The 27,247-nt window shown below is 37.8% G+C and overlaps 1 protein-coding gene across 1 annotated transcript in view; it reads right to left on the reverse strand.

The window, feature by feature from the left end:
- The window catches only part of LOC126262308 (uncharacterized), a 248,561-nt gene that overhangs the window by 148,045 nt on the left and 73,269 nt on the right, over positions 1–27,247 (reverse strand). Inside the window, exon 3 of the mRNA XM_049958852.1 lies at positions 25,511–25,709. Within this exon, the coding sequence (XP_049814809.1) occupies positions 25,511–25,709 (199 nt within the window). The remainder of the gene's footprint in view (positions 1–25,510; positions 25,710–27,247) is intronic.

Genomic DNA, 27,247 nt, shown 5'->3' on the forward strand with positions numbered 1-27,247 from the left:
TCATGATCTGGACTTACAGTGAAGAAGAACTCCAGAATTTCCTCTCCAACCTCAACTCCTTTGGTTCCATCAGATTCACCTGGTCCTACTCCAAATCCCATGCCACTTTCCTGGACGTTGACCTCCATCTGTCCAATGGCCAGCTTCACAAGTCTGTCCACATCAAACCCACCAACAAGCAACAGTACCTCCATTATGACAGCAGCCACCCATTCCACATCAAACGGTCCCTTCCCTACAGCCTAGGTCTTCGTGGCAAACGAATCTGCTCCAGTCCGGAATCCCTGAACCATTACACCAACAACCTGACAACAGCTTTCGCATCCCGCAACTAACCTCCCGACCTGGTACAGAAGAAAATAACCAGAGCCACTTCCTCATCCCCTCAAACCCAGAACCTCCCACAGAAGAACCACAAAAGTGCCCCACTTGTGACAGGATACTTTCCGGGACTGGATCAGACTCTGAATGTGGCTCTCCAGCAGGGATACGACTTCCTCAAATCCTGCCCTGAAATGAGTTCCATCCTTCATGAAATCCTCCCCACTCCACCAAGAGTGTCTTTCCGCCGTCCACCTAACCTTCATAACCTGTTCGTTCATCCCTATGAAATCCCCAAACCACCTTCCCTACCCTCTGGCTCCTACCCTTGTAACCGCCCCCGGTGTAAAACCTGTCCCATGCACCCTCCCACCACCACCTAGTCCAGTCCTGTAACCCAAGTATCCAGATAACCCGGACGGTGTAACACTGTGCGAAGATGTGCTGGCCGTGCACCAAGGCATGTTTAGCCACAGGGTGATCCTCATTACCAACAAACACTGTCTGCCTGTGTCCATTCACGTGAATGGACAGTTTGCTGCTGGTCATTCCCACATAGAAAGCGTCACAGTGTAGGCAGGTCAGTTGGGAAATCACGTGGGTGCTTTCACACGTGGCTCTGCCTTTGATCGTGTACACCTTCCGGGTTACAGGACTGGAGTAGGTGGTGGTGGGAAGGTGCATGGGACAGGTTTTACACTGGGGGCGGTTACAAGCGTAGGAGCCAGAGGGTAGGGAAGGTGGTTTGGGGATTTCGTAAGGATGAACCAAGAGGTTACGAAGGTTAGGTGGACGGCGGAAAGACACTCTTGGTGGAGTGGGGAGGATTTCATGAAGGATGGATCTCATTTTGGGTCAGGATTTGAGGAAGTCGTATCCCTGCTGGAGAGCCACATTCAGAGTCTAATCCAGTCCCGGGAAGTATCCTGTCACAAGTGGGGCACTTTTGGGGTTCTTCTGTGAGAGGTTCTGGGTTTGAGGGGATGAGGAAGTGATATCAGGTGTTCCCCAGGGAAGCATACTGGGACCTCTGCTGTTCCTGATCTATACAAAAGACCTGGGTGACAGTCTGAGCAGTTCTCTTAGGTTGTCCGCAGATGATGCTGTAATTTACCGTCTAGTAACGTCATCCGAAGACCAGTATCGGTTGCAAAGCGATTTAGAAGAGATTGCTGTATGGTGTGGCAGTTGGCAGTTGACGCTAAATAACGAAAAGTGTGAGGTGATCCACATGAGTTCCAAAAGATATCCGTTGGAATTCGATTACTCGACAAATAGTACAATTCTCAAGGCTGTCAATTCAACTAAGTACCTGGGTGTTTAAATTACGAACAACTTCAGTTGGAAAGGCCACATAGATAATATTGTGGGGAAGGCAGGCCAAAGGTTGCGTTTCATTGGCAGGACACTTAGAAGATGCAACAAGTCCACTAAAGGGACAGCTTACACTACACTCATTCGTCCTCTGTTAGAATATTGCTGTGCGGTGTGGGATCCTTACCAGGTGGGATTGACGGAGGACATCGAAAGGGTGCAAAACAGGGCAGTTCGAGTTGTATTATCATGTAATAGGGGAGAGAGTGTGGCAGATATGATATGCGAGTTGGGATGGAAGTCATTAAAGCAAAGACGTTTTTCGTCGCGGCGAGATATATTCACGAAATTTCAGTCATCAACTTTCTCTTCCGAATGCGAAAATATTTTGTTGAGCCCAACCTACATAGGTGAGCTATTGTTATACAGTAAATTTTATATGAAATTTAGGTATCTTATCCACATTTCCTTCTCAACATTGTGGCAACTAAAATCGACCATACGGAATGTATACTCTATGGACTTTTACCTCTGCAAACTCTTCAAAATTTCGTGCAATGGTTTACTATATTTAATGCTGCATAATAACTGCGTTGAAAATCGAAACAAAATTAAGTCATTTATGGGGGGAAGGTATCAGTCAAGAAGATGTGTAAAAATCTAATTTTTGGGCCAAATAGTTTTTGTGGAATCGATTGATAAGAGTGTCAAAGCAGTCGGAACACGATGTGTCTGCACAGGCGAGCAGTGCAGTGACAAAATCGCGCACAGCGCGGAATGCAAGAAGCACTTCTTTGTAGCAGCGAAAGGGTTAATGCGGCCATGGTGGCTTTACTTCATGAACTGCGTAAGCTTGCAAACTATGCTATACTATGGCACTGCTTCTATTGGCGCGTGCGTCGTGTGCAACTGGCAACGCAGCAATCTCCCGTGTCTGGGCGGACATGCGCGAACCACCAAGATAAAAGAATTGAACTATAGTGTGAAGTCTGGAAGCTACTGGTATATCATTTTCCGTGAATCTTCTTGCAGCCAGAGTTCAGTTATACACAGGACTGAAACATCTTTAAGTTCTTTCTCTAGCAGTATTTGAAATTCATCAATTTGATATGTTAATGACTGAGTCAAGATGGCGCCGATAGGGCAGTGTAGTAACGTTTCACTCTCATCAAAAAAGCACAAAACAAACAGTTTTTCCGTGTAGAGATTGCGAGAAAAGAGTGATGAAGGCTATTTTGTGTGTCAAGTGAAATTATTGGTTGCATGAAAAGTGTGCAAAAGTGAATGTAAAACTCATCAGTGATGATATTCCATGGACATGACAAAATGGCCGCCGAGTGAGATCACAGGTATTTTCTTCATCCGCTAAAAGAACTTATTTAAAAGGAAATAGTGTCAAATTTAAGTTATCTTTGTTTTGTATACTTGCTGTAGTGTCTGTTCTTGTCACACAACTGAATATTAGTGCCCAACAGAGCTTGTTCTTGAAAAAACTTGTTCTTTAGCTGAAGTCCCAATAATCGCGACATAATCCGAAATTTTGCGTGACACAAAACATTCTATTGAAGTTTTCTTGATAGTGCAAAATTCGTTTAAATAAGACGGCTACTAGTTTCTATTGTCACAATAAATGTGTAATTAAATGTTTCTAAATCGTATTTAACTAACACATTTCGTATTGTTTACTATTTAGATAGACACAATCTAAGTCTAAATTTTCCGAATTATACACTCTTAAAACCCTGACCAAACACCCCTGATAACGTAAATTCTCTAAAAGCAAAGTAATTACAAATTCATTCTTCTGTCATTGTATCTCTAAATCAGTACAAAAACAATAACCACCACACATAAGACCTTTGTGTCTTTTGTTTACACACAGCCAATCTCCCATCCTTGACAAATTTAAAACATTCTTTAAACTTAATTATTCTTTCGAAACTGACCATGAGTGAGAAATGTGGGAGCTGTTATAGGATAGTGAGTAGAGGGATTTGTTGCCAATCTTCTAGGAAATATTTTCACTGGAGGGGGGGGGGGGATGCAGTGGGGAGAATGTGGGAGAACAGAAGAGGCTCTCTCCTGGAACTGCAGAGTATGCATTAGGAACATTTTGATCGGGGAACAGGGAAGGAAAATCTGTGCCCTTCAGGCACAGCTGGAGGAAGCAAGGAAGGAATTGATAAGGATCATGGGAGATAGGAGGGTGGTTGGAAACTGGCAGCTGGTAGGAGGATAGGAAGAAAGAGGACGCGATTCTGAGAGTTTTATCATCAACACCAACAACAGATATCTACCACTGCCAGAGTTAAGTGGAGAAGAGCCTCAGGTAGAATGAGGAGCAGGAAATGTGCAGCACACTTCAACCAAAGCCTAGGAATATACGAAGTGTTAGGAAGAAGAAAGTGCTGCTGCTAGGTAGTAGCCATGGGTGAGGTTTAGGCCCTCAGTTACAGGATAGTTTAGGGACATCGTACCAGGTCACCAGTATCTTCAAGCCAAATGCAAAGCTAAGTCATGTGATAGAGGACCTAGGGTCTTTATGTAAGGACTTTACAAAAGAGGACCATGTAGTGATAGTGGGTGGGGTGGGAAACAGTTTGGACAGGGATGGGGCATAACACATAGGTGGTGATCTGGACAAAATAGCTTCCCTGACTCATGGCACCAATGTAAACTTCGTTGAGCTGTTCCGGCGTCATGATCGACCACACCTTGATGTAGCTGTGAGGCGAATCAATGTGGGGTTAGGGATGGCTCTGAGGACAGCCAACTTTGCTTCTGTTTCTCTGGTGCCCATCGGGACTATCAACAGATGGGGTTTCACTAGGCATGGCCCACACCTAAACGGGACTGGGAAGGGAAGATTGGTACAGCTCATTCATGAAAGTATAGGGGGTGGAACTCGGGCCACACATGGTCAAATACTTGTTGTCATAGGTAGGAAAAGTATGTCTTTTCTACATCTACATCCATACTCCGCAAGCCACCTAACTGTGTGTGGCAGAGGGTACCTTGAGTACCTCTATCGGTTCTCCCTTCTATTCCAGTCTCGTATTGTTCGTGGAAAGAAGGATTGTCGGTATGCCTCTGTGTGGGCTCTAATCTCTCTGATTTTATCCTCTCGGTCTCTTCGCAAGATATACGTAGGAGGGAGCAATATACTGCTTGACTCTTCAGTGAAGGTACGTTCTCGAAACTTCAACAAAAGTCCGTACCGAGCTACTGAGCGTCTCTCTTGCAGAGTCTTCCACTGGAGTTTATCTATCATCTCCGTAACACTTTCGTGATTACTAAATGATCCTGTAACGAAGCATGCTGCTCTCCACTGGATCCTCTCTATCTCCTCTATCAACCCTATCTGGTACAGATCCCACACCGCTGAGCAGCACTCAAGCAGCGGGAGAACAAGCGTACTGTAACTTACTTCCTTTGTTTTTGGATTGCATTTCCTTAGGATTCTTCCAATGAATCTCAGTCTGGCATCTGCTTTACCAACGATCAACTTTATATGATAGGATAAATCCAGACAACAGGTTCCCCTGTCTAAATAGTATCTTCGGACGTTTAAAAAATACCGAATCAATCACTCACAAGACAGATTTTAACACTTCAAATATGGCACATACCAGATGTCACAAAGAAAAACAAACCATTGGAAAGAGTAACATGGGCATTTCACAGACTTAACAATCCTCCATCAAAACATGCAGTCATTAAAATATAAAATACAGCTATTAGAAGTTGAGATCCAATCTTTCAACTGCACAGTAGTGTGTATTACTGAGCACGGGTGTAGAGACACAGAAATCCAACATGTATTATTATAATTCTATGAAAGGGCAAACTCTTACTGAAGAACTACTTCAATGGGTGGAGGATCATGCATTTACATCAGGAAAGGGACACAGTCCAAATCAAGACATGACCTCAGTACAGTAAGTGAAGACAAACACTTTGAAATATAAGCTATTGAATTAATAGGGCTTGATATCACCAAGAAATTAATCATTTTGTGTGTGTATAGATCTCCCAGTGGCAGTGTGGACACTTTTTTCAATAAATTAACGGAAGTTCTAGATAAAGTCGCAAGGACAAAGATCAACATAATTCTGTGTGGGGACATTAACATCAATAATAATATCATAAATGAATCCAGCAGCACCTTCATAAACATCCTTCAAAGTTTTACCATGTCCCTATTGGTCAATAGTGCAACAAGGGTTACTACAATGACTGCATCAGTAATTGACCATGTGGCCACAAATATGGACAGGGAAAAATGTGATGTAGCTTTAAAAGATCTCAGACTATCAGACCATCTCTGTCAAATAACAACAGTAAAATCAGGCACTGAATCATTCCCTAAACTACAAGCCTACAAACGACATCTATCAGAAATCAAAATAAAAGAACTAGAAAAACAAAACTGGGATGAAGTGTATAAGGAAACCACAGTGAATATGAAATTCTCAAAATTCTCCACAGTGTTTAAATTGAACTTTGGGCATTTCCAAAAGTATGCCTGTCTGTATCAACATTTCACAAAAACATATGGATAACAGCAGGCATTAAGAAGTCCTCCCACACACTTAAACACGTCAGTTCCATGAAAAAGATTTGCATTGATACAGAATTCTTAAATTTCTATCACAGATACAAAAAGACCTATAGGAAGGTGCTGATTGCTGCAAAAAAGTCATTTAATGACAAAATAATATATAATGCAGAGAATAAAAGCAAAGCAGTCTGGGATGTTATAAAAAAGGAAGTGGGGAGAGGCAAACAATCACAGAAAAACATACTGCTAAGAGAGGGGAATAAGGTAATTAATTTATTTATGATCGACAACACTTAGCAAATTATGTAAACAAGCATTTTTCAAGTATTGCAGAGCGGTTACAGCAAAAATTCCCCACAACAAATGTAACACCTGTAAATAATGTTGCACTACATACAATGATGTTACTTCCAACCACAGAGAATGAAGTCGATAAAACTGTTCAAAAACTAAAAAATAAAAAGTCAGTAGGCTTAGATGAAGTACCAATGTGTGTACCGAAACAATCCATAGGAATTGTACAAGGCCCCTTAACAAATATAATAAATGAATCCTTCACATCAGGGATATTTCCAGAGCAGTTAAAACAGGCAAGAGTTGTACCATTGTTTAAGAAACATAATGCAGAAAACATAGAAAATTACCGGCCCATTTCCCTGCTGTCAGCATTCTCAAAAATAATAGAAGTTATTATGAAAGACAGATTCATGAATTACCTGAATAAATACAATCGTTTAAGCAAATCACAGTTTGGTTTCCAAAGTGGCAAAAATACGGAGTCAACCATAGTAGAATTCACAAAAGTTGTACTTGATGCTCTTGATAAGGATGAGTGTGTCACAGGCATATTTTTGGATCTTTCTAAGGCATCTGATACTGTCAACCACAAGATTCTATTAAATAAATTAGAAGCATTGGGAATAAGACGGGTGGCTAATGACTGGTTTTGATCATACCTAACACATAGGGTGCAAAGAGTACAGGTAACACACACTTCATATAGGTCTAAACATTTAGTAAAACACTTATCAGGACCAAAATACATTAATATAGGGGTTCCACAAGGTAGCATATTAGGACCAATACTATTCCATATGTACTCTAATGACTTTTCCACTAGTGTTCCACATGGTGAAAAAATTCTCTTCGCTGATGACAGCAATATTATAGTCACTGAGCAAACATCATAACTCCTTGCCGAGAAAGCAAATGAAACTTTCAAGGAACTTTGTGATTGGTCAATAAGCAATAAAGTGACATTGAACATAAAGATAACTAATGCCATGAATTTCAGTTTGAAGGGGAAAACTTACAATGTTAAATTAAATGTAGGTGGCACCTCTATAGACTGTGTAATTTCTAGGAATGAATACTGATTATCAGTTGAAGTGGTGTGAACAAACAAAGGTACTTGCAAACAGAATGTCATCAGCATGTTATGCCCTGAGAATCCTATCATCAGTGTGTAACATGCAATGTCTTTTAGTTACATATTATTCATATGTACACTCACTTCTTAGCTATGGCATTCTTTTTTGGGGAACAAATGCACAAAATATGAATACAATTCTCTATCTCCAGAAAAGAGCCGTAAGAATAATAAGCAAAAATACTAGTCGAGCTCATTGTAATAATCTGTTCAAAACACTGGGGATTTTAACTGCTCCATGTGAATACATTTACCAACAGTTATACACATCAGAAATAACATTGGTAATTACTGCACAAACAGCTCTGTCCATGACCATGCAACTAAAGATAGACTCAACTTACATTTAACTCAAAACAGCATTTTCTACCAAGGAATAAAACTATACAATAAATTACCAAAATAGATTAAAGAAATTGCAAAAATACACTTATTTAAAAATGCAGCTAATAAGTACCTGTTATGCAATACATTTTATACATTGAAGGATTACTTAGATAAAACAGAGTAGGGGTTTGATAAAAAAAATGTTACACAAATAAATAATAATAATAATAATTATAGAACATTCCACAGAACACCTTCACTTTATGTTTCTTTCCTTCTCTTTTCCTTTCTAGAAGTACTTACTCCAAAGCTATGCATAGCACAATACTAACACATCTTCCTCTGTCTGAGATCAACATCTCATTAATTATGGAGAGATGCTGACTCAGTGTTTCACGATAGCAAATGGGAAGTTGTGGTACAGAAAATGGCCCAGAGATCACCAGTGTGTGTGTGTGTGTGTGTGTGTGTGTGTGTGTGTGTGTAGTAATGAAGTGTTATGAAACAATGTGTGAATAGAGTGTGCAGTGACTGATAGTGAGATATGAGTGAACAGTGTGGCATTACATTATTTAATAAATTATTTGTAAGAAAAGTATTGTATATGAGGAGTAAATCTAATGATTATGTCTAACTATAAGTCTGCAAATAAATGTGTATGCAAATTAGTTTATTTTAAATTGGTCTAAACTTGTAAGTACTTTGATATGTCCTATATCCTTGTAAAAAGAGATGTATGGATGAATAAAGCTACTGCTACTACTACTAATACTACATGCTACATTTGTTTATGAGTTGAATCAGCCGATCTTGTAAGTATAGTGGAATCAAAAATCGAAATAACAAAATTGCTGCAAAAGGACATTGAGGCATTCAATACCAAAATAGTGACCATAGAAAAAGAAAATTATAGATTAATACGGTAAAAACAGGCCTGTGCATGTGAAACGGCATAAAAGAAGATACAAAAAACGAAAATAAAGCAGCTACACACATTGAAGCATTGAAAACTGAATCACTGACTAAGCAGAAAGAAAATGATAGATTAACTCAAGAAAAACGTTTCTGTGTGTGTGATATCCATCAAATGGAAATAAGCAAAACGGAATCCAGGGTTTCTGAACAACCCCTGCCAAGTATGAAATAAAACCTTGAAATTCAAATGGTGTGCGAAATCTGATCAAAAACCCACCCACCGGACTACCTGCGAACAAATATAAATGGGAAACAGTGACCTACAAAAAGGACAAACTTGAAAGTGCCACAGAAAAACTGATTGAAAAAAGGGACTTTCTTGTTGTTGGTGACTCAATACTGAAAATTGTTACATCTCCAGGCTGTGAAATTGATGTTCATCCCAGAATCCAATCACATCAGATCAGCAGACACTTTAAAAATATTCTAAATTTGAAACGAAGTGAAACTAGAAGTGGAGATGAAGAAAAGGACAAATATGAAGGTGTTTTCATTCATATCGTAACAAGTTCCATCAGGAACAGCAGTGAGGAAGGAATAATCAGTGAAACACAGAACTTGATGCGCTCAGCAAAAAGTGTGTTTGCACATTCAAATATTGTCAATAATGCAGTTTTACACATAAGGTCAATTACTGTTATGAAAGAAAAAGAGTCTGAACGACTTGAACCCTTGTGTGACTTAAATATCAAGTGTTTGTCCAACGCTGATACTAAACATACAGAGAAACCTACATGAAGAAAAGTGGTTGTGATGGCAGACAGTCATGTTCGTGGATTTGCTTGCCTTCTGCACCGTCAGTCCAGTGTACAAACAATCGCTTACATAATGCCTGGTGCTTTTTGTCGGAAGTTTGCAAGCATGTACGATCCACAGACGTTGCTGACTTATACTCTGAAGATTTTGTTGTGCTATTTGGTGGGTCAAATGACGCGTACAAAAACGAAACTCACAAAGCAAAACAAGAACTAAAAAAGTACTTAGGACAGTTGACACACACACAGTTTAGTGCTGAAAATCCCACATCGGCGTGACTTACCGTCTTGGTCATGTGTAGGCTAAATAAAGAAATAATCAATGCCAACCAACAAATTTCATTACTTTGCAAACATTTAAGAAATGTAGAACTCGTAAATGTTAACAATATTGGGCGCAGATCCCACAAATTAAATGGATTGCACATTAACAATATGGGGAAAAAACTGCTTGTCGGAAAAATTAAAGTAATTATCAACAAGAGGCATCAAACACTAGCCCCCCCCCCCCCCCCCCCCCCCCAATATTCAAAGGAAACAATGCCAGCAAGACCTCACTCCAAACATCAACAACAACAAAAGAAGAATCAAGGTGCCTCCAATATTCAGTCACAGCAACAACAATGAATGCAGTAACAGCTCCACCAGTTGCAGACCCAGCTCTAACACCAGCAGCAAAATCATCAACAGCAGCAGAATCAACAACTGGAGCAGCTGAACAACTAACAGGGGAGCCAGATACAGAAGAAAGTTATGCAGAAGATGATAATAGAAGAAAAGTGCATAAGGGAAAAGAAAAGCAGTACTTACAGTACACCTGAACGATTTTTTATTGACAAGATAAAGGTAAGTGATCAATTAAATATGCCAAAGTCTAACAATATGCCGAAGTCTAACAAATCTTTTAATTTCATGCTGAATCATCAAAATGTCCAATCATTGCTAAACAAATTAAGTGAACTTGAAATTTTATTTACTGATGAGCTAAAAAACACTTCTGTAATGTGTATAACTGAACACTGGCTGCCTAAAGATGCACTGTCAGTCACAAAACTTGCAGACTTCAATCTTTCATTATCATTCAATAGCATTACATCCAGTCATGGAGGGTCATGTATATTTGTTTAATCGGGTATTGATTATTGTAACATAAAACCCATTGAACTGTTAGCAGAAGAGAAAGTCTTTGAAGTATCCACAGTTGAACTCTCAGCATTAAAATTAATGATCATCTGTGTTTATAGGAGCCCTGATGGGAACTTAAATTATTTCTGTCATCAACTAGAAGCAGCTTTAAATACTATAAAAAACTTCAACAAAACAGTGAACATATGTGGAGATTTTAATATTGATTTTCAAAAAATCTCAAAACACCAGCGAAGCTTAATGGCCCAACAGGAACATATAACATAAAAGCCACCATAGATTCTCCTACAAGAGTTACACCAACAACAGGCTCAACAATTGATCAGATGTTAAAAAACACAAATGTAAATACAATTTCTGTGCCAAAAATCTTAATACTGGCTTCATTGATCACTACACACAGTTTATTGATTAACACACCCCAACTGAAACAAATGTAAAAGAAATAAGAAAATTAACTAACAATCAAATAAGTGTTTTTATACAGAGACTAAGTGAAGAAACTTAGTATGAAGTGTATACTTGTGAGAATACCAACATAAAATTTGAAAAAATCATGGAAATCTTCAAGTCATACTTTGAAGCTGCATTTCCTTTAAGAAAAAAAAAGGTCAACCTAACTTTAAAAATAACAAATGGATTATAACATGCATTAGAATCTCTTGTGCAGAGAAAAGATGATTACACAATATAGCAAAGACACAGAACATGCCTTATGAATTTTATTTGTACCTGAAGAATTACAAGAGAATCCTCAAAAATGTTGTAAGGAAAGTTACAACAATGGCATATGACAATTACATTGAAAATTCAAAAAACAAATCTAAAGCTATATGGGAAGTTATAAAAAATCAAACAACAAATGAAACCAAACAATATCAAAATATAAACTTATGTTATGAAGGACAAATGATTTCATGGCCAACAAAAACTGCTGAGACCTTCAACAAATATTTTGCAAAAATAAGTGAACAGTTGGTGAGTAGTCTGGAAGAAAACAATATCACCTCCATCATCCAATAGCATGAGAAATGTGTCTACATCATTGTTCCTTTGACCCTCAAGTACTGAAGAAATTTAGCTGAACCCTTGACATACTTGTGCAACAGATCATTGGCATCAGGAAGCTTCCCTTCATGCTTACAAATGGCAAGACTGAAACCATTGCTCAAAAAAGGAAATCCAGAAATTTTTTCAAATTATAGACCAATAGACCTACTGCCTGTATTTTCAAAAATCTTAGAATTTTTTTATAAGAGATTGTCTGATTTACTAAATAAACATAAAATTCTCTCTCCCTCACATCATGGTTTCAGGAAAGGCTATTCAACTGAAAGTGCAATATTTGAATTTCTTAATGAAATCTATGGTAAACTGGATGCAAGTCAATTTGTGACAGGCATATGTCTTGATTTATCCAAAGCCTTCGACGCCATTGACCATAATGCCCAACTGCAGAAGCTTGACCAATTAGGAATTAGAGGTATATCCAATGAGTGGCTCAGAACATACCTATGTGGTCACTAACAGGTGGTTGAAGTGCAATATACTGACCATAACAAAATCAGCTACTACTACTCAGGATGTGAAAATGTGAAATACAGCGTCCCTCGAGGATCAGTATTAGAACTCATTCTGTAGCTCCTCTATGTCAATGATCTTATGTACAACAACTATTTCCAAACTATCTTCCAATTTTCAGACGATACAAGCTTCCTTATTAGTGAGAAAACAGAGGAAAAACTAAAAGACCCCGCTATCCAAACAATGAACACTGTAGAACAGTGGTTCAGCTGTAACAAGCTAATTATAAACAACAAAAGTGCAGTAGCACTGAACTACTATTTTGTAAAAGGAAGGCACCACCTAAACATACACATAAAACATCAGAGTTCTTGAAAGTGTTGACAGCAGAAAATTTCTGGGACTCTGGCTCCGGAACAACACAAAATATTTGCAAAGAAAACTAAGCAAAACCTGCTACATGATAAGGATCTTAAAAACTTGTTGCAGCAAAGCTAGCCTGTTATACTACTCCAACATGCATTCTGTAATTAAATACAGCATAATCTTCTGGGGCAATGCAGCAACCAATATTAAACTTCTCAGAATGCAAAAGAGAATATTAAGAATTATTGAAGGGGTAAACAACAGGAAATCATGCAGACTCATATTCAAAAAACTGTCAGTTCTTCCTCTTCCTTGCATTTTTATCTATGAAATGTTAGTTTTCATCAAACAATATATTGATGGACACCCAGATATCTTATTAAAAATGAAGATATACATGCATACAATACATGACAAAAATCTGATCTTCGTATGAAACAGGTGAGAACATCATTGTGCCAAAAAGGCACTGTACATACTGGGATAAAAACTTACAATGATCTGCCTAACCATCTTAAATCAGTAAGTAAACTCAGTAGTTTTAAGGCTGAACTAAGGGCATATTTAATTGATCATTGCTTTTACAGTCTGACAGATTACTTGGAAATCAAACAAAACAAAAAATAAAATAAAATAAAGAAAAAAAATAAAAAAAAAAAAAAGATGCATTATGAATATTCTACTTTGTATGTTGCCTCTGATGTTTGTTGTATATATGATTCTTTGCTAACTTACTTAAATATCTAGTCCTTAGGAATGCAATACAAATTGTACTTTATCTTGTAAAGACCTAACCATGTCCAATATCATTGTATATATACTATACATATAGGATTAGAAGGAGTAAATAAATCAATAAATATAGTGATACATACATAAATAAGATAAACAGTGGAATCAGGGAACAGTGGGATAAGCTGGGTGCAATTTTTGTAGACTCAAATAAATTTGTAAGTGGTAAGTGTCTGGGAAATGATGGGCTACACTTGAATGGGTTAGGTTCAACAACTTTCGGCAAAATGATCGTAGGCATCCGCAGAATCATTAAAAGCAAGCGAAACTGAAAACTTCCGAAAGGGGTTTGGAAATAAAAGTGGTGATCCAAAATGGAAACTGAAAATATAGTGGAACAAGTGAGGCTCTTCAAAGTATAAACAAACTCAAAAATTCTATCTTGAAGCATCAAAATGTAAACAGTTTAGCAGAAAAACGTCCAAATCTAGGTTACTCTAAAATTGATGAACTGCAAGTTATACTTTCTGAACTGTCAAACATAAAGGTAGTCTGCTCAAACGAACACTGGCTCACAAAAGAATGCATAGACATTCTAAATAAAATCAGCAATTTCAAACTTGCCAGCATCTTATGGGGGCTCCAGTATCTTACTGCATGCCTCTTTAAACTTTAAAGTGAAGGAAGATTTTAGTTATCTAAATGAAGAATGTATTTTTGAAAGCTGTTGTGTAGAGATTTGTGATTTAAATACTGTGATAACATCACTTTACAGAATTCCTGGGGCTTCTGCTATGAAATTGTTCTTAGAAAAATTTCAGTATCTCTTAGATAAACTTAAAAAAAAAAATCAAGAAAAAGATTGTGATTGCAGGAGACTTCAACTTAAATACATTAATTGAAAGCAGTGACATTGAAAAATTTTGTGATTTAATCAAAAAATCTGGTTTCAAGTTAAACTTTACTATGTGCACTAGAGAAAACTTCCACTCAGCAAACTGCACAGGTAATGTTATTACAAATTAGCAGTTTGATGATACAAGGAAGTTTTGCCTAGATCTAGGGATATTTGATCACCATAGGGGATAGACAGATATTGGCATACATCCAACAAATAATACCATACACTTGGTGTGTGTGTTACTGAGATGAAGATGTTGGCACAGAAAAGGAGCTTGTGGAGGGCTGTTTAAAGAGCTCCCCAAAACAGAGAAATTAAAATCTGAATCTTATATAAGAAGGAATTTTAGGCAAGAAAATTTAGAGTGGCTTTGTGATAAGTTAAGTGTTATAATCTGGCCTTTAGACCACTGTGATTCAGGCAACAAAAATTGTGGTAAATTTCTAAATTGTTTTTTGGGTGTATTCAATGAAACATTTCCCCCAAAATCTCATCAAAAGAGAGGCAGGAATAAAAGAAACTGGATTACACCAAGCATAAAAATTTCAAGTGCCACCAAAAGACAGCTGCACAATGAGCTCAAAGTAAACAGAAACCCTAATTTTGTAACTTATGTTAAGTACTATAAGACTATATTTTTTTTAAAATGACATTGGCAGCAAAAAAACTGGCAAATAGTATACTCATAAACAAAGAAATAAATAAAACAAAGGCAGTGTGCTCTGTTGTGAAATCAGAGTTGGGAGTCAATGTTAAAAGTCAAAAATTTCTCAAGTTATGTTTCAGTGAAGTGATATTATTATAAATATTGTTAAAATGTCAAATTTCTTCAATGATTTCTTATTATTTCATACCCACTGACTATTATTGTAAACCAGTCCTTTTAACATGGGTCTTTCCCAGTTGTCCTAAAATATGCAGAGAATAAGCCATTATCTAAAAAGGGATCACCAGGAGATATGGGAAACTACTGACCTATATCTCTCCTTCCTGTTTTTTCTAAAATATTTGAAAAACTTGTAGCAAAACAACTAGAAAATTTCCTTACACTAAATGCCATTATTAGTAAAAATCAGTTTGGTTTTCAAAGCACCATAAATGCCATCAGAGAATTTACAGAAAAAATAAGCGCATCACTAGACCAGGGTACAAATGTCTCAGGAATATTCTGTGATTTAATGAAAGCCTTTGACTCAGTGAACCACTCATTATTACTTTACAAACTGAAGAGCTATGGGATCGAAGATATTGCATTACAGTGGTTCAACTCTTATCTGATAGAAAGGAAACAAAGAGTTATTTTGGCATCAACTTCAGTTAACTACCACTCTGAATGGAAAACAATTTCCCAAGGAGTTCCACAGGGTTCAATACTGGTTCCTTACCTGTTCTTGTTGTATATACATGATTTACCATCATATATTTATGCTCATTCAGGCTTGTTCGCAGATGACACCTCAGTCCTAATAGAAAATGTTCTGGGGAAAACTGGAATCCTGGTTCCATAAAAATGGACTAAAGCTCAATGTCACTAAGACCCAGATAATACAATTAGTCTCTAAATTGTCAGCTATATATCCTGTACAAATAGCCCATGATAATCAACTGATGACAGAAGTGAGCCATGTGAAATTCTTGGGCCTAAACCTCGATAAAAGTTTGAACTGGAAGACACATATAGACTTCCTGGCAAATAAATTAATTTCCCTAGCTTTTGTAATGTTTATTTTATCTGGTGCCACTCATATGGACACAAGAAAGACAGTTTATCACAGTTATTTTGAATCTGTAATTCGGTATGGGATAATTTTTTGGGGAAACTCTAGAAGCGGTTCAAGGCTACTAATTCTTCAGAAGAAAATCATTAGAAATGTGTGCTGTCCACAAAAACGAGTCATGTCGCCCACTGTTCAAGAAATTAAAAATACTAACAATTACTTCACTGTACGTTTTTGAAATTTTGATTTTTGTATACAATAATCAACATAATCTTGAAAAGTTCCATACTTGTCACAGGAAAAACTTCAAATTTCCTTCTCATCACTTAAAGCTTTATGCTCAGACACCACTGTACATGGGGCTAAAATATATATAACAAAGTAAAAGGTAGAAACAAATTAACAATGGACCATGGTTTACTGAAAAGTTTACTCCAAAATATTTTAATAGAGAAATGTTACTACACCACCGAAGAATTCATGGAAGACAGTCTGACACTTTGAAAAATAATAATCTGTAGCTAATATTGCAGTGTTGTCTGGGTACAACAAAGGAAATTGGTAAACTGTTAATTTATAGTAAATATTGTAGTGTTATATTTATTGGCATTATTTTTAAAATAGTGTAAAAAGAATTTCTGTAAATCATTATACATTATATTTTTGCTAAACTTGACTTATCTCCTGTACAACAGACCATATGATCTGTGCAATAAATCACATTTCACTTTTTGGTGAAAGACTAGAAGGTCAGCACTTAGTCCCGAAATTTGGGGCTTACTTGCTTTTGCTACTCCATTTTGATGAGTCTTTGTTGTGTGTGGTGCTGAGTTGGTGTCCTCCTCCTTCTGGTGTGCAGTAAAGTTCTCATACTTCATACAGCTTGTTTTCGATCGTCTACAGGGTTTCCTAGCAATAAGAGTTTCTTCTGTACAGATGACGGTATCTCTTCTTTTTTGGGAGTGAATGTCTGCACAATTGTGGCTTCTCCTTCCTTGAGTTTGATCTTTTTAGCTGAGTGTCTTTCCATAAGAAAAAGCAGATACATTTTGTTTAGGAGTTTCCCTGTATCTTTCTCCTGTAACTGATGCTGACATTGGGGATATTTTCACTTCTTCTTCAGCAGCTAATTCTAATGTTAGTGTCGGTTTCATATATTTTTTTTTTTTTTTTTTTTACTGTATAAGTCTACACATTTTTTCTTTTCCCATCCCTTCATCACCAAGTGCAAATCATGTTTTGTATAATCAATTCATCTCAGGAACATCTTTATATCTACAATGCTGACACAGCTGTGCTTTAGAGTCGTATTTACCGAATAGTTGTTCATTTGATATGTTTTAGTGTTCCAGTGAAACTCGTCAAATCTATATGAAATTGTACATTGGAGGACTTTAATATATCCTGTCTGCTTTTTTTTGTAATAGGTCAGCAACAGTCTCTGTGAAGTCTTGAATCTTGTTTTTGGTATCATTTTCTCCACCAATGATGATCAAATCGTCGTCTTTTCATGTGATCCTGCATTTCACAATGTTCACGACTTCTTTAAATGGCACATGAACACGTATCAGAGTTGTGCTTCATTTTTTAGTTTAAGAGTCTTGCACAAAGCCGCCGATGACTGTCTGCTAACAAAGACTTTTTTGTTTCATACCTTCGTTTGTCTTTTCCATTAAAAAAAAAAGTCTTTATTAGGTGAGTATTTGTTGATTTTTTATTTTTTATTGAATAGTCACCTACTATGAAATGTATATTTTCACTCTGATGTGTTTCACTGGTTTGTTTACATTTTTTGATTACTGTTTTGTTCCTCATTTCACACATAATTTTGCACTTTTCATTGTATTCAGTTTTCTGGATAACTAGTTCAAGTTCGCTAAACATTAGATTCCAGAATTTTGAGTTTCTTCAAAAGGCCACAGTTGTCTTGTTTAAGCACATCTAATCTCATGCTATAATTTCACACAATGTTATCTGAAACACTTTCATTACCGGTACAATCCTTCTTTGTTTTTGATGTTATAGCAAGTGGACTTACATTTTTTAGTTTCATTGCACATGCAGAGTACGCACTATGCCCTTTCTGACACAATTTATTGCGCTTTATACACAAGATACTCACATCTACACAGATTTTTTGCAAACAATTCATAGATCATATTTTACTCATTGCCATCTTGTATCACCTATACAATTTGCGCTCTATGATAAAGCAGAGTCAACAAATATTTATAATCTGGTGGAAGCAGAAAGCTTGCTCTTTTGGAATAGCACCAAGAGACCACTGAGATATAAGTTTCAATTCAACAGCAAAACATAAACAATGTATCATGCCTTTACTCAATAATGCATTACATAGTGATATAGCATTGAACCTAGAACTTACGGTTTTTGTGTGTGTGTGTGTGTGTGTGTGTGTGTGTGTGTGTGTGTGTGTGTGTTTTGAATAAACTATTGTGTATTCAGTCGTATGTCTCACCCTTTAGATGGTGAGTGAGAGAAGCTGTAAGTCACATATGCCCTCAGCTTCATACCATATGCAAGGGAGCCTACATTCCACATATTACCTCAAAATGAAATCTTTAGTGATTGAGAAAACAAGAATATTCTCACTGGTCTCACATATGCATCTCAAATTACCAATTCATATCCACGTCATGGAAAAAGGGCTTGACTGGTAATAAAGGACTATGGGCATGTGTTTGATCCATACGGTCTGCATTTGCCTGAAGTGCATGAGAGATGAGCATGTATACACTGCATAGTTTGTTGGAAGCTACTGAAGATGACCCATAATATCTTGCCAAATGAGACTCCCAAGATCTTGGCATGTAGAGCATCATGCTGCTCACTTGGCTGTGCCCACTTGTGCATAGGCTGTGAAGTCACAGTGTGTGGGTTCTGCAAAACATTTCTTTAGTCACCACTAAAAGTTGTACAGTGTGGTGACAAAACTACCTGCCATGTTTCCTTAGCTATATAGTAGGGCCACTTGCTTTGTGGGTCACCTGCATAAAATCTCGAAAGATGAACAAAAATGTACTAGGAAGTTAACATTTTGTGTGTTGTAAACTAAACTACATGACTACATCCACTCAAATTAGGAAATACAAACAGTACCTTTTCAGATTTTTTAAAAATCAAATCGTAAAATATCTATTTCTGTATTTTTAATAACTTCCTGCAACTACATAATTAAGGTGCTAGATTTGCAACAATTATGGACAATCCATAATAGTTGGCAGCCATGCACTACGAGCACTGCTAACTAGTAGACCCTCTCTCTGCGAGAAGAATCAATGCCTCAGAGGATACTGCCTAATCTGGAGGTGTGTTGACTGGACTTCATTCTGACTCAGGGTTGGAAGAACTACATCAGTCTGGTATTTTCTATAAGCTGTCCCACTCCATAGCCCTTCACAAATCCTACAAGAATTCCCATTTACTTCATTCAAACCTGCAGCAGTAATTTGTTAACTACAATGGATTTCTTATATAAAATGACAGTAATGGCCAAACACTCCATATATTTGATTAGAGGTCTACAAACTGCATATAACACACAATAACCAAACATATTTTAAAAATGCAGAAGTTTAGCACACCTGGACATATTCAGTAGCATCAGGAGCAACCAGGGTTGCCACAAGTTTCTCTAAGTGAAATTCCCTGACATTTCCCTGATGTTTTACCTGACAAATTTTGAGATGTTAAGGGTAATTAAAGGAATAAGTTGACAAAAAATGTAAGGACTTCTGCATTTCTAAATGTGTAAGCAAAAATCAAGTACTGGCGTGAACATCTTTTGTCACGAACTGTTTTTAGATGTAGAAAGCAAGCCAAATGGTATATGTGTTTCATTAAGACCACTGATGTTATTTTATTTCAATGAAACAAAATACATTTGGTGACAAAAATACGCATTTTGTTAGAGTCAAAGACAGATTTAAAATACCTTCACTGATTTCAGAAATAATCTCAGAAAAAAGTAGGCCTCTCGAAAGAAGTGTGGAAGCAGGGGAGAGTTGTGTAAACCGATGCCAATAAAATAAAATGTTGGTTCTACCATGTTCGTTCCTAGCGGTTACTGCCCACTGTGTTACGTCTATTATTTTACAGCTATTGTGTGGTTTTTTCTTCAACAAATATGTGAGTACATAGCGTACAAACTGCCAGCAACTGCCACAGTTTTCTTCTTCTTATCGTCCATACTCTCTAACATATAAACTACTTTTAAAGTGCCAAAATGTACTAGAATAAATAAAATGCCTATAAAACACCACACTGTGCAATGTACTTGCGGTGTGACAGCAGCAATTCCTGAAATCCACCGCTCGCGATCCCGGCCTACCGAGGAGCACTACAATCTTTGGTCCACGGATAAACCACAAAAATCTGCCGCATTATGCTACACACAAACAGAGCTGACCTGGTGGCAGATCACTAAGACTAGATTTCACAGGCAAGGCTTGCACATTAATGGGAAATGGCGGGCTTCAGATCAGCAGGCCCGATCTGCTACAGATACTTACATGAATGGCCTGCAGCTATGGCCTGTGTGACGAAGCAAGCTGGGATAATTTTACTTCCCCTCTTGTTTTGCCATCTGCCTTCTTAAAATTCATTTTTTTTTTCACTTTTAACTAATTACCATTAACATACGTGAATATAATGTGCATTTTCGTAAAAGAGAATGGTTGGCCCTTAGTTTTAAAGTAAATAACACCAGACCTAATTTTGTGCCTAGTTTTATGTATGTAATTGATTTTCTAATTTATTTTGACTATTACTAGTTAGTATCTTTTACTGCAGGGTGAAATCACTAATTGTTTCGTAACTTAAATTCCATTGTTGACGTGTAAACAAATGTGAATTCTATACTAATTATAAACATTTGGAAGATGAAATACTAGTAATATTAAAGTATTTATTTGTCTCTATTCGAAAACATGTTAGCAAAACCAGCCCTTCATTAATTCCAAAGTAATTAACAGTTTTGTCAAAAGTATTGTTTGCATAACTGTTGTTGTGTTGTTAATTTCATAATTTAAACAAATAATTCATCCTAACCCTTGTAGTAGAAGAAACTTAAAAAGAACCAATTTTTTGATATATTCAGTTAATTTAATGAGTTAAGTTTTAATTGTAATTTTTGTAAATTAAACATTGAACAATGTGAAGTTTCAGTACCTATTATTGCGAAAATATATAAGGGTCCAATTTTTGGTCACCAGGCAGTCAGACCATGGCCGAGTTTCAGACGAGGAACCTGTGTTGGTTAGAATGACAACAATGCATCAACTTAACAGTGTAATAAGTGTTACACAGTTAGGCTGTGTGTTAAAACAGTGACAGAGTCTGCTCTATATGTACCTTTGTATTCTTCAAGAACTGTGAACTTTGTGGTTAGGCTTTTATTGCTCGTAGATGTTCAACAGTAAACTACTGTAGCAGTATGTGGATGGTTCACCTGTTAACTATTAATGAGGCTTATAGGAAGTTAGAACAAAAGTGCACTGGTCATATGTAACTGCATCTTATTGGGGGGTTGTGAAAAGTGAAAGTAAAAGACTGTGAAACGCAATTGTGCATCTGTCGGCTAAATTATTCACCATAGTCAGTCAGTGTAGCAATGCAATACGTCAATACCGAGAGCAACAAATGAAGAGGTAAACAAAGCAGGTGAAAACCGCTACACCCATCTCCGAAGATCAGTTGTGTGGCCAGGTATTCACATGCCACAGGCACCATGTTAATGAAATGAGATTGTGGTGATCAATCCAGGCAACAGACTACTTGCGCAAATACTCTGAGAATCAATACCGATAAGGATAGGTAACAACTCACCGTAAATATGATTGCTGGGCCGCAGACAGGCACATACAATAGACAATCACACTCTCACTACTAAATTTTTGGCCATATCCTTTGTTAGAAAACAAGAGCACACACACATTCACACAATACCTCAGACACAACTCATGCACTCATGACCGCTGTCTCCAGCCACAGCGTAAACAGACTGAGAATCAGATCCAAACAAACCACTTCTCATGCCTCCCTGCCTCTCGTCGGCAGCTGCTAGGCTAGTGGCAAGAAGTGGTGGCAGCACTGACTGAAAGCTCAGAGGAGTGGTAAAAAGGGAAGAAGCAGTAAGAATGAGGGAGTAGGGAAATGGCACACATACTCAGCTGTGACCAGCCAGGAACCATGCATGACATCTAAGTAAACAAACGATTTCATCTACTGTTACAAACACGAGATTTTTCCAGAGTTTTTCTTTTTCTTTTTTTTTTTCAAATTTCCGTGATACTTTTGAAATTCTCTGATATTCCCTGATTTCCAGAACTTGTGGCAACCGTGGTAACACAGGTGGACTGCATTTAGCAGCTGATGATTACTAGTGATGCACAGATCTCTCAATGGACACATAAATGCAGATATGTCCATACCATTTTTATCGTGCATCTGACAATTAACAGCTGCTGAAATGAAGTTTAGTATCCATAGTGAAGGGAGACGAAAATTTAATAGTCATGGGTGACTGGAATTCGTCAGTAGGAAAAGGGAGAGAAGGAAACATAGTAGGTGAATATGGATTGGGGGGAAGAAATGAAAGAGGAAGCCGCCTTGTAGAATTTTGCACAGAGCATAACTTAATCATAGCTAACACTTGGTTCAAGAATCATAAAAGAAGGTTGTATACCTGGAAGAATCCTGGAGATACTAATAGGTATCAGATAGATTATATAATGGAAAGACAGAGATTTAGGAACCAGGTTTTAAATTGTAAGACATTTCTAGGGGCAGATGTGGATTCTGACCACAATCTATTCGTTATGAACTGCAGATTGAAACTGAAGAAACTGCAAAAAGGTGGGAATTTAAGGAGATGGGACCTGGATAAACTGAAAGAACCAGAGGTTGTAGAGAGTTTCAGGTAGAGCATAAGGGAACAATTGACAGGAATGGGGGAAAGAAATACAGTAGAAGAAGAATGGGTAGCTCTGAGAGATGAAGTAGTGAAGGCAGCAGAGGATCAAGTAGGTAAAAAGACGAGGGCTAGTAGAAATCCTTGGGTAACAGAAGAAATATTGAATTTAATTGATGAAAGGAAAAAATATAGAAATGCAGTAAATCAAGCAGGCAAAAGGGAATACAAACATCTCAAAAATGAGATCGATAGAAAGTGCAAAATGGCTAAGCAGGGATGGCTAGAGGACAAATGTAAGGATGTAGAGGCTTGTCTCACTAGGGGTAAGATAGATACTGCCTACAGGAAAATCAAAGGGACCTTTGGAGAGAGAGAACCACTTGTACGAATATCAAGAGCTCAGATGGCAACCCAGTTCTAAGCAAAGAAGGGAAAGCAGAAAGGTGGAAGGAGTCTATAGAGGGTTTATACAAGGGCGATGTACTTGAGGACAATATTATGGAAATGGAAGAGGATGTAGATGAAGATGAAATTGGAGATAAGATACTGCGTGAAGAGTTTGACAGAGCACTGAAAGACCTGAGTCAAAACAAGGCCCCGGGAGTAGACAACATTCCATTAGAACTACTGATGGCCTTGGGAGAACCAGTCATGACAAAACTCTACCATCTGGTGAGCAAGATGTATGAAACAGGCGAAATACCCTCAGACTTCAAGAAGAATATAATAATTCCAATACCAAAGAAAGCAGGTGTTGACAGATGTGAAAATTACCGAACTATCAGTTTAATAAGTCACAGCTGCAAAATACTAATGCGAATTCTTTACAGACGAATGGAAAAACTGGTAGAAGCGGACCTCGGGGAAGATCAGTTTGGATTCTGTAGAAATGTTGGAACACGTGAGGCAATACTAACCTTACGACTTATCTTAGAAGAAAGATTAAGAAAAGGCAAACCTACGTTTCTAGCATTTGTAGACTTAGAGAAAGCTTTTGACAACGTTAACTGGAATACTCTCTTTCAAATTCTGAAGGTGGCAGGGGTAAAATACAGGGAGCGAAAGGTTATTTACAATTTGTACAGAAACCAGATGGCAGTTATAAGAGTCGAGGGGCATGAAAGGGAAGCAGTGGTTGGGAAAGGAGTGAGACAGGGTTGTAGCCTCTACCCGATGTTATTCAATCTGTATATTGAGCAAGCAGTAAAGGAAACAAAAGAAAAATTCGGAGTAGGTATTAAAATTCATGGAGAAGAAGTAAAAACTTTGAGGTTCGCCGATGACATTGTAATTCTGTCAGAGACAGCAAAGGACTTGGAAGAGCAGTTGAACGGAATGGACAGTGTCTTGAAAGGAGGATATAAGATGAACATCAACAAAAGCAAAACGAGGATAATGGAATGTAGTCAAATTAAATTGGGTGATGCTGAGGGGATTAGATTAGAAAATGAGACACTTAAAGTAGTAAAGGAGTTTTGTTATTTAGGGAGTAAAATAACTGATGATGGTCGAAGTAGAGAGGATATAAAATGTAGACTGGCACTGGCAAGGAAATCGTTTCTGAAGAAGAGAAATTTGTTAACATCGAGTATAGATTTAAGTGTCAGGAAGTCGTTTCTGAAAGTATTTGTATCGAGTGTAGCCATGTATGGAAGTGAAACATGGACGATAACCAGTTTGGACAAGAAGAGAATAGAAGCTTTCGAAATGTGGTGCTACAGAAGAATGCTGAAGATAAGGTGGGTAGATCACGTAACTAATGAGGAGGTATTGAATAGGATTGGGGAGAAGAGAAGTTTGTGGCACAACTTGACTAGAAGAAGGGATCGGTTGGTAGGACATGTTTTGAGGCATCAAGGGATCACAAATTTAGCATTGGAGGGCAGCGTGGAGGGTAAAAATCGTAGAGGGAGACCAAGAGATCAATACACTAAGCAGATTCAGAAGGATGTAGGTTGCAGTAGGTACTGGGAGATGAAGAAGCTTGCACAGGATAGAGTAGCATGGAGAGCTGCATCAAACCAGTCTCAGGACTGAAGACCACAACAACAACATCCATAATTATGGAATAATATATGAAAATAATGTCCACAAACTTTCTCTGTACTACAAGAAAGAGGCAATACCCATCAGTTATGAAATTGTAGCGAGTACATTATAAGACCAAACTTTTAAGTTATATCTCAAACCTACAAATCGTGTAAACTTCAAAAACCTGAAATTCAATACTGAAGTAAAATTGTGACTTTTATCCAAAGCCACTGAAAGCTTTTAGAGAAGTATTTCCATTTCCAATACATGAAGAGAAACTAAGAAAGAACAATGCTTAAAAAATCAGCAGAGATTGCATACAATTATGATTTACCCTGAAACATATTTCGTAGAATGAGAATTTTTTTATTTCATATGTTTGACACAATTTTTAATAGTACTTAATTTTTTTTCTGAACCAGATTGCATCACTCATTCTTAAACAAATTTTAACAAAAGTATTATGAATCACATACCTTGAAGTTCACAGAATTTTATTAATGCTGGCTTATCAAATCCAGAACTTGCCGGCAGATGTTTGACAAATGACTGTGAAGTATAACAGAGTAGGCCAATGTCCATGGCCCACATCATTAAACAGTTTCCGGTCACTGCAAGCACATATCCTCGAAGACACTGAACTGCCAAGAGTGGGTGGCCATCAAAAGTGGCATCCTGTGTTTATAAAGAGACTTTTATGAATAAGGCATTAAATGCAGAAAGATTTTAACTATAAACTAGGTGATAGTGTAACTCTAACTTCTGTCATACACCTATATATTAAAATTAGAACACTTACAGATTTGACTCATTGTAAGCTTCCCACTCACAAACCCCTCTACATTACAGTGGTGTGCAAAAGTTAAGGACAAAAGTAGCTGTCATATGTGCCATTGCCAAGTAACACAGCTTGATGAGACTTGGACCACATATTGAAAGACCTGCTACAGTATGGTACAGTACAGTACAGATGATAACTGAAAGCAACATGCACGGAGGCGAACATAACTAATACTTTTTTTCAAGGACAATAAGTTCATTGAAGATACCATGATTTATGATGGTCTATTGGACATTATAAGGTGAGACATGGTTCTTAATAATGTGTGTGTGATCACCAAGGATGGCAATGTCCACTCTGCAAAGTTCTCTATCACTGGCCACAAGGTTGGTAATGAGTTCTTGTGGTAGGGCATTCCAGTCCTCCACCAGTGTGGTTGACAACTGTGGGATGGTCATTTGTGCATGTGGGTGTGCTGCTCTATGTCTGCCCCACACATCCCACAAGTGCTCGATGAGGTTTAAGTCGAGGGGAACAGACAGATCAGTCCATCTGCCAAATATCCTCTCATTCTGAGAGCTCCTCCATTTGCATTGTTCAATGTGGTCGCATACTGTCATCCATAAAAATGAAGCCAGGGCCAAATGCTTTCCTGATAGATGCTCTTGGGGAAGGAGTACAGAATCACAGTAGTGCTGACCGGTGAGTGCACCATGTTCAAGGATCTCGTGCAACATTATGCCTCCCCACACCATAACACCTGGACCACCAAAACGACCATGTTCGACTATGTTCCCACTCTTTGCCATATGCTGGCACATCTAGGATGACTACTCAGACTGAATCTGCTCTTTTTCGAGAAAAGAAAGCAACCCCACTACTCACTGGCCTACTGCCTATGCTCCTGACACCATCTCCAACAGTGGCATTGACAGATGGGTGTCAAAGGAACACAACTTACTGGTCATCAGGCAAAGAGACCACACCGTACAGTCACCATACCATCGTGGAGGATGAGACTGCATGCACTGCAGTCCTTTTAAATGTGGTTGCAATTACTCCTACTGTGTGACATGGCTCCCTTCTTGCCTGTTGTACAATGTAGCAGTCACCTGCTGCTGTAGTTGACCATCTCCTCTCCTTCAGGCAACAGCATTTGCAGTTCAGAATGCTCCCCATCCATGTAAAATAATGCTGTGAGAAATGCCAAATGGGTGGGCTACATTTGTCGCTCTTAGTCATTCTTCCAGATTAAATACGAGTCTTTTGCATGTGAGTCAGCCAAATATTGTTTCTGGCCCATGTTGTAATGAAGAATACCACAAAGTGCACTGTAACAGCTCACTGGTTGACATACTCCTTCAAACAGCCTCATGTTGTGGGGCCAACCCTATTTGGAGCTGCTGTTATGCTGACCTCATACCATGTGAAG

The sequence above is a fragment of the Schistocerca nitens genome, chromosome 6 (assembly GCF_023898315.1).
Source record: "Schistocerca nitens isolate TAMUIC-IGC-003100 chromosome 6, iqSchNite1.1, whole genome shotgun sequence".
Classification (NCBI taxonomy): Eukaryota; Metazoa; Arthropoda; class Insecta; order Orthoptera; family Acrididae; genus Schistocerca; species Schistocerca nitens.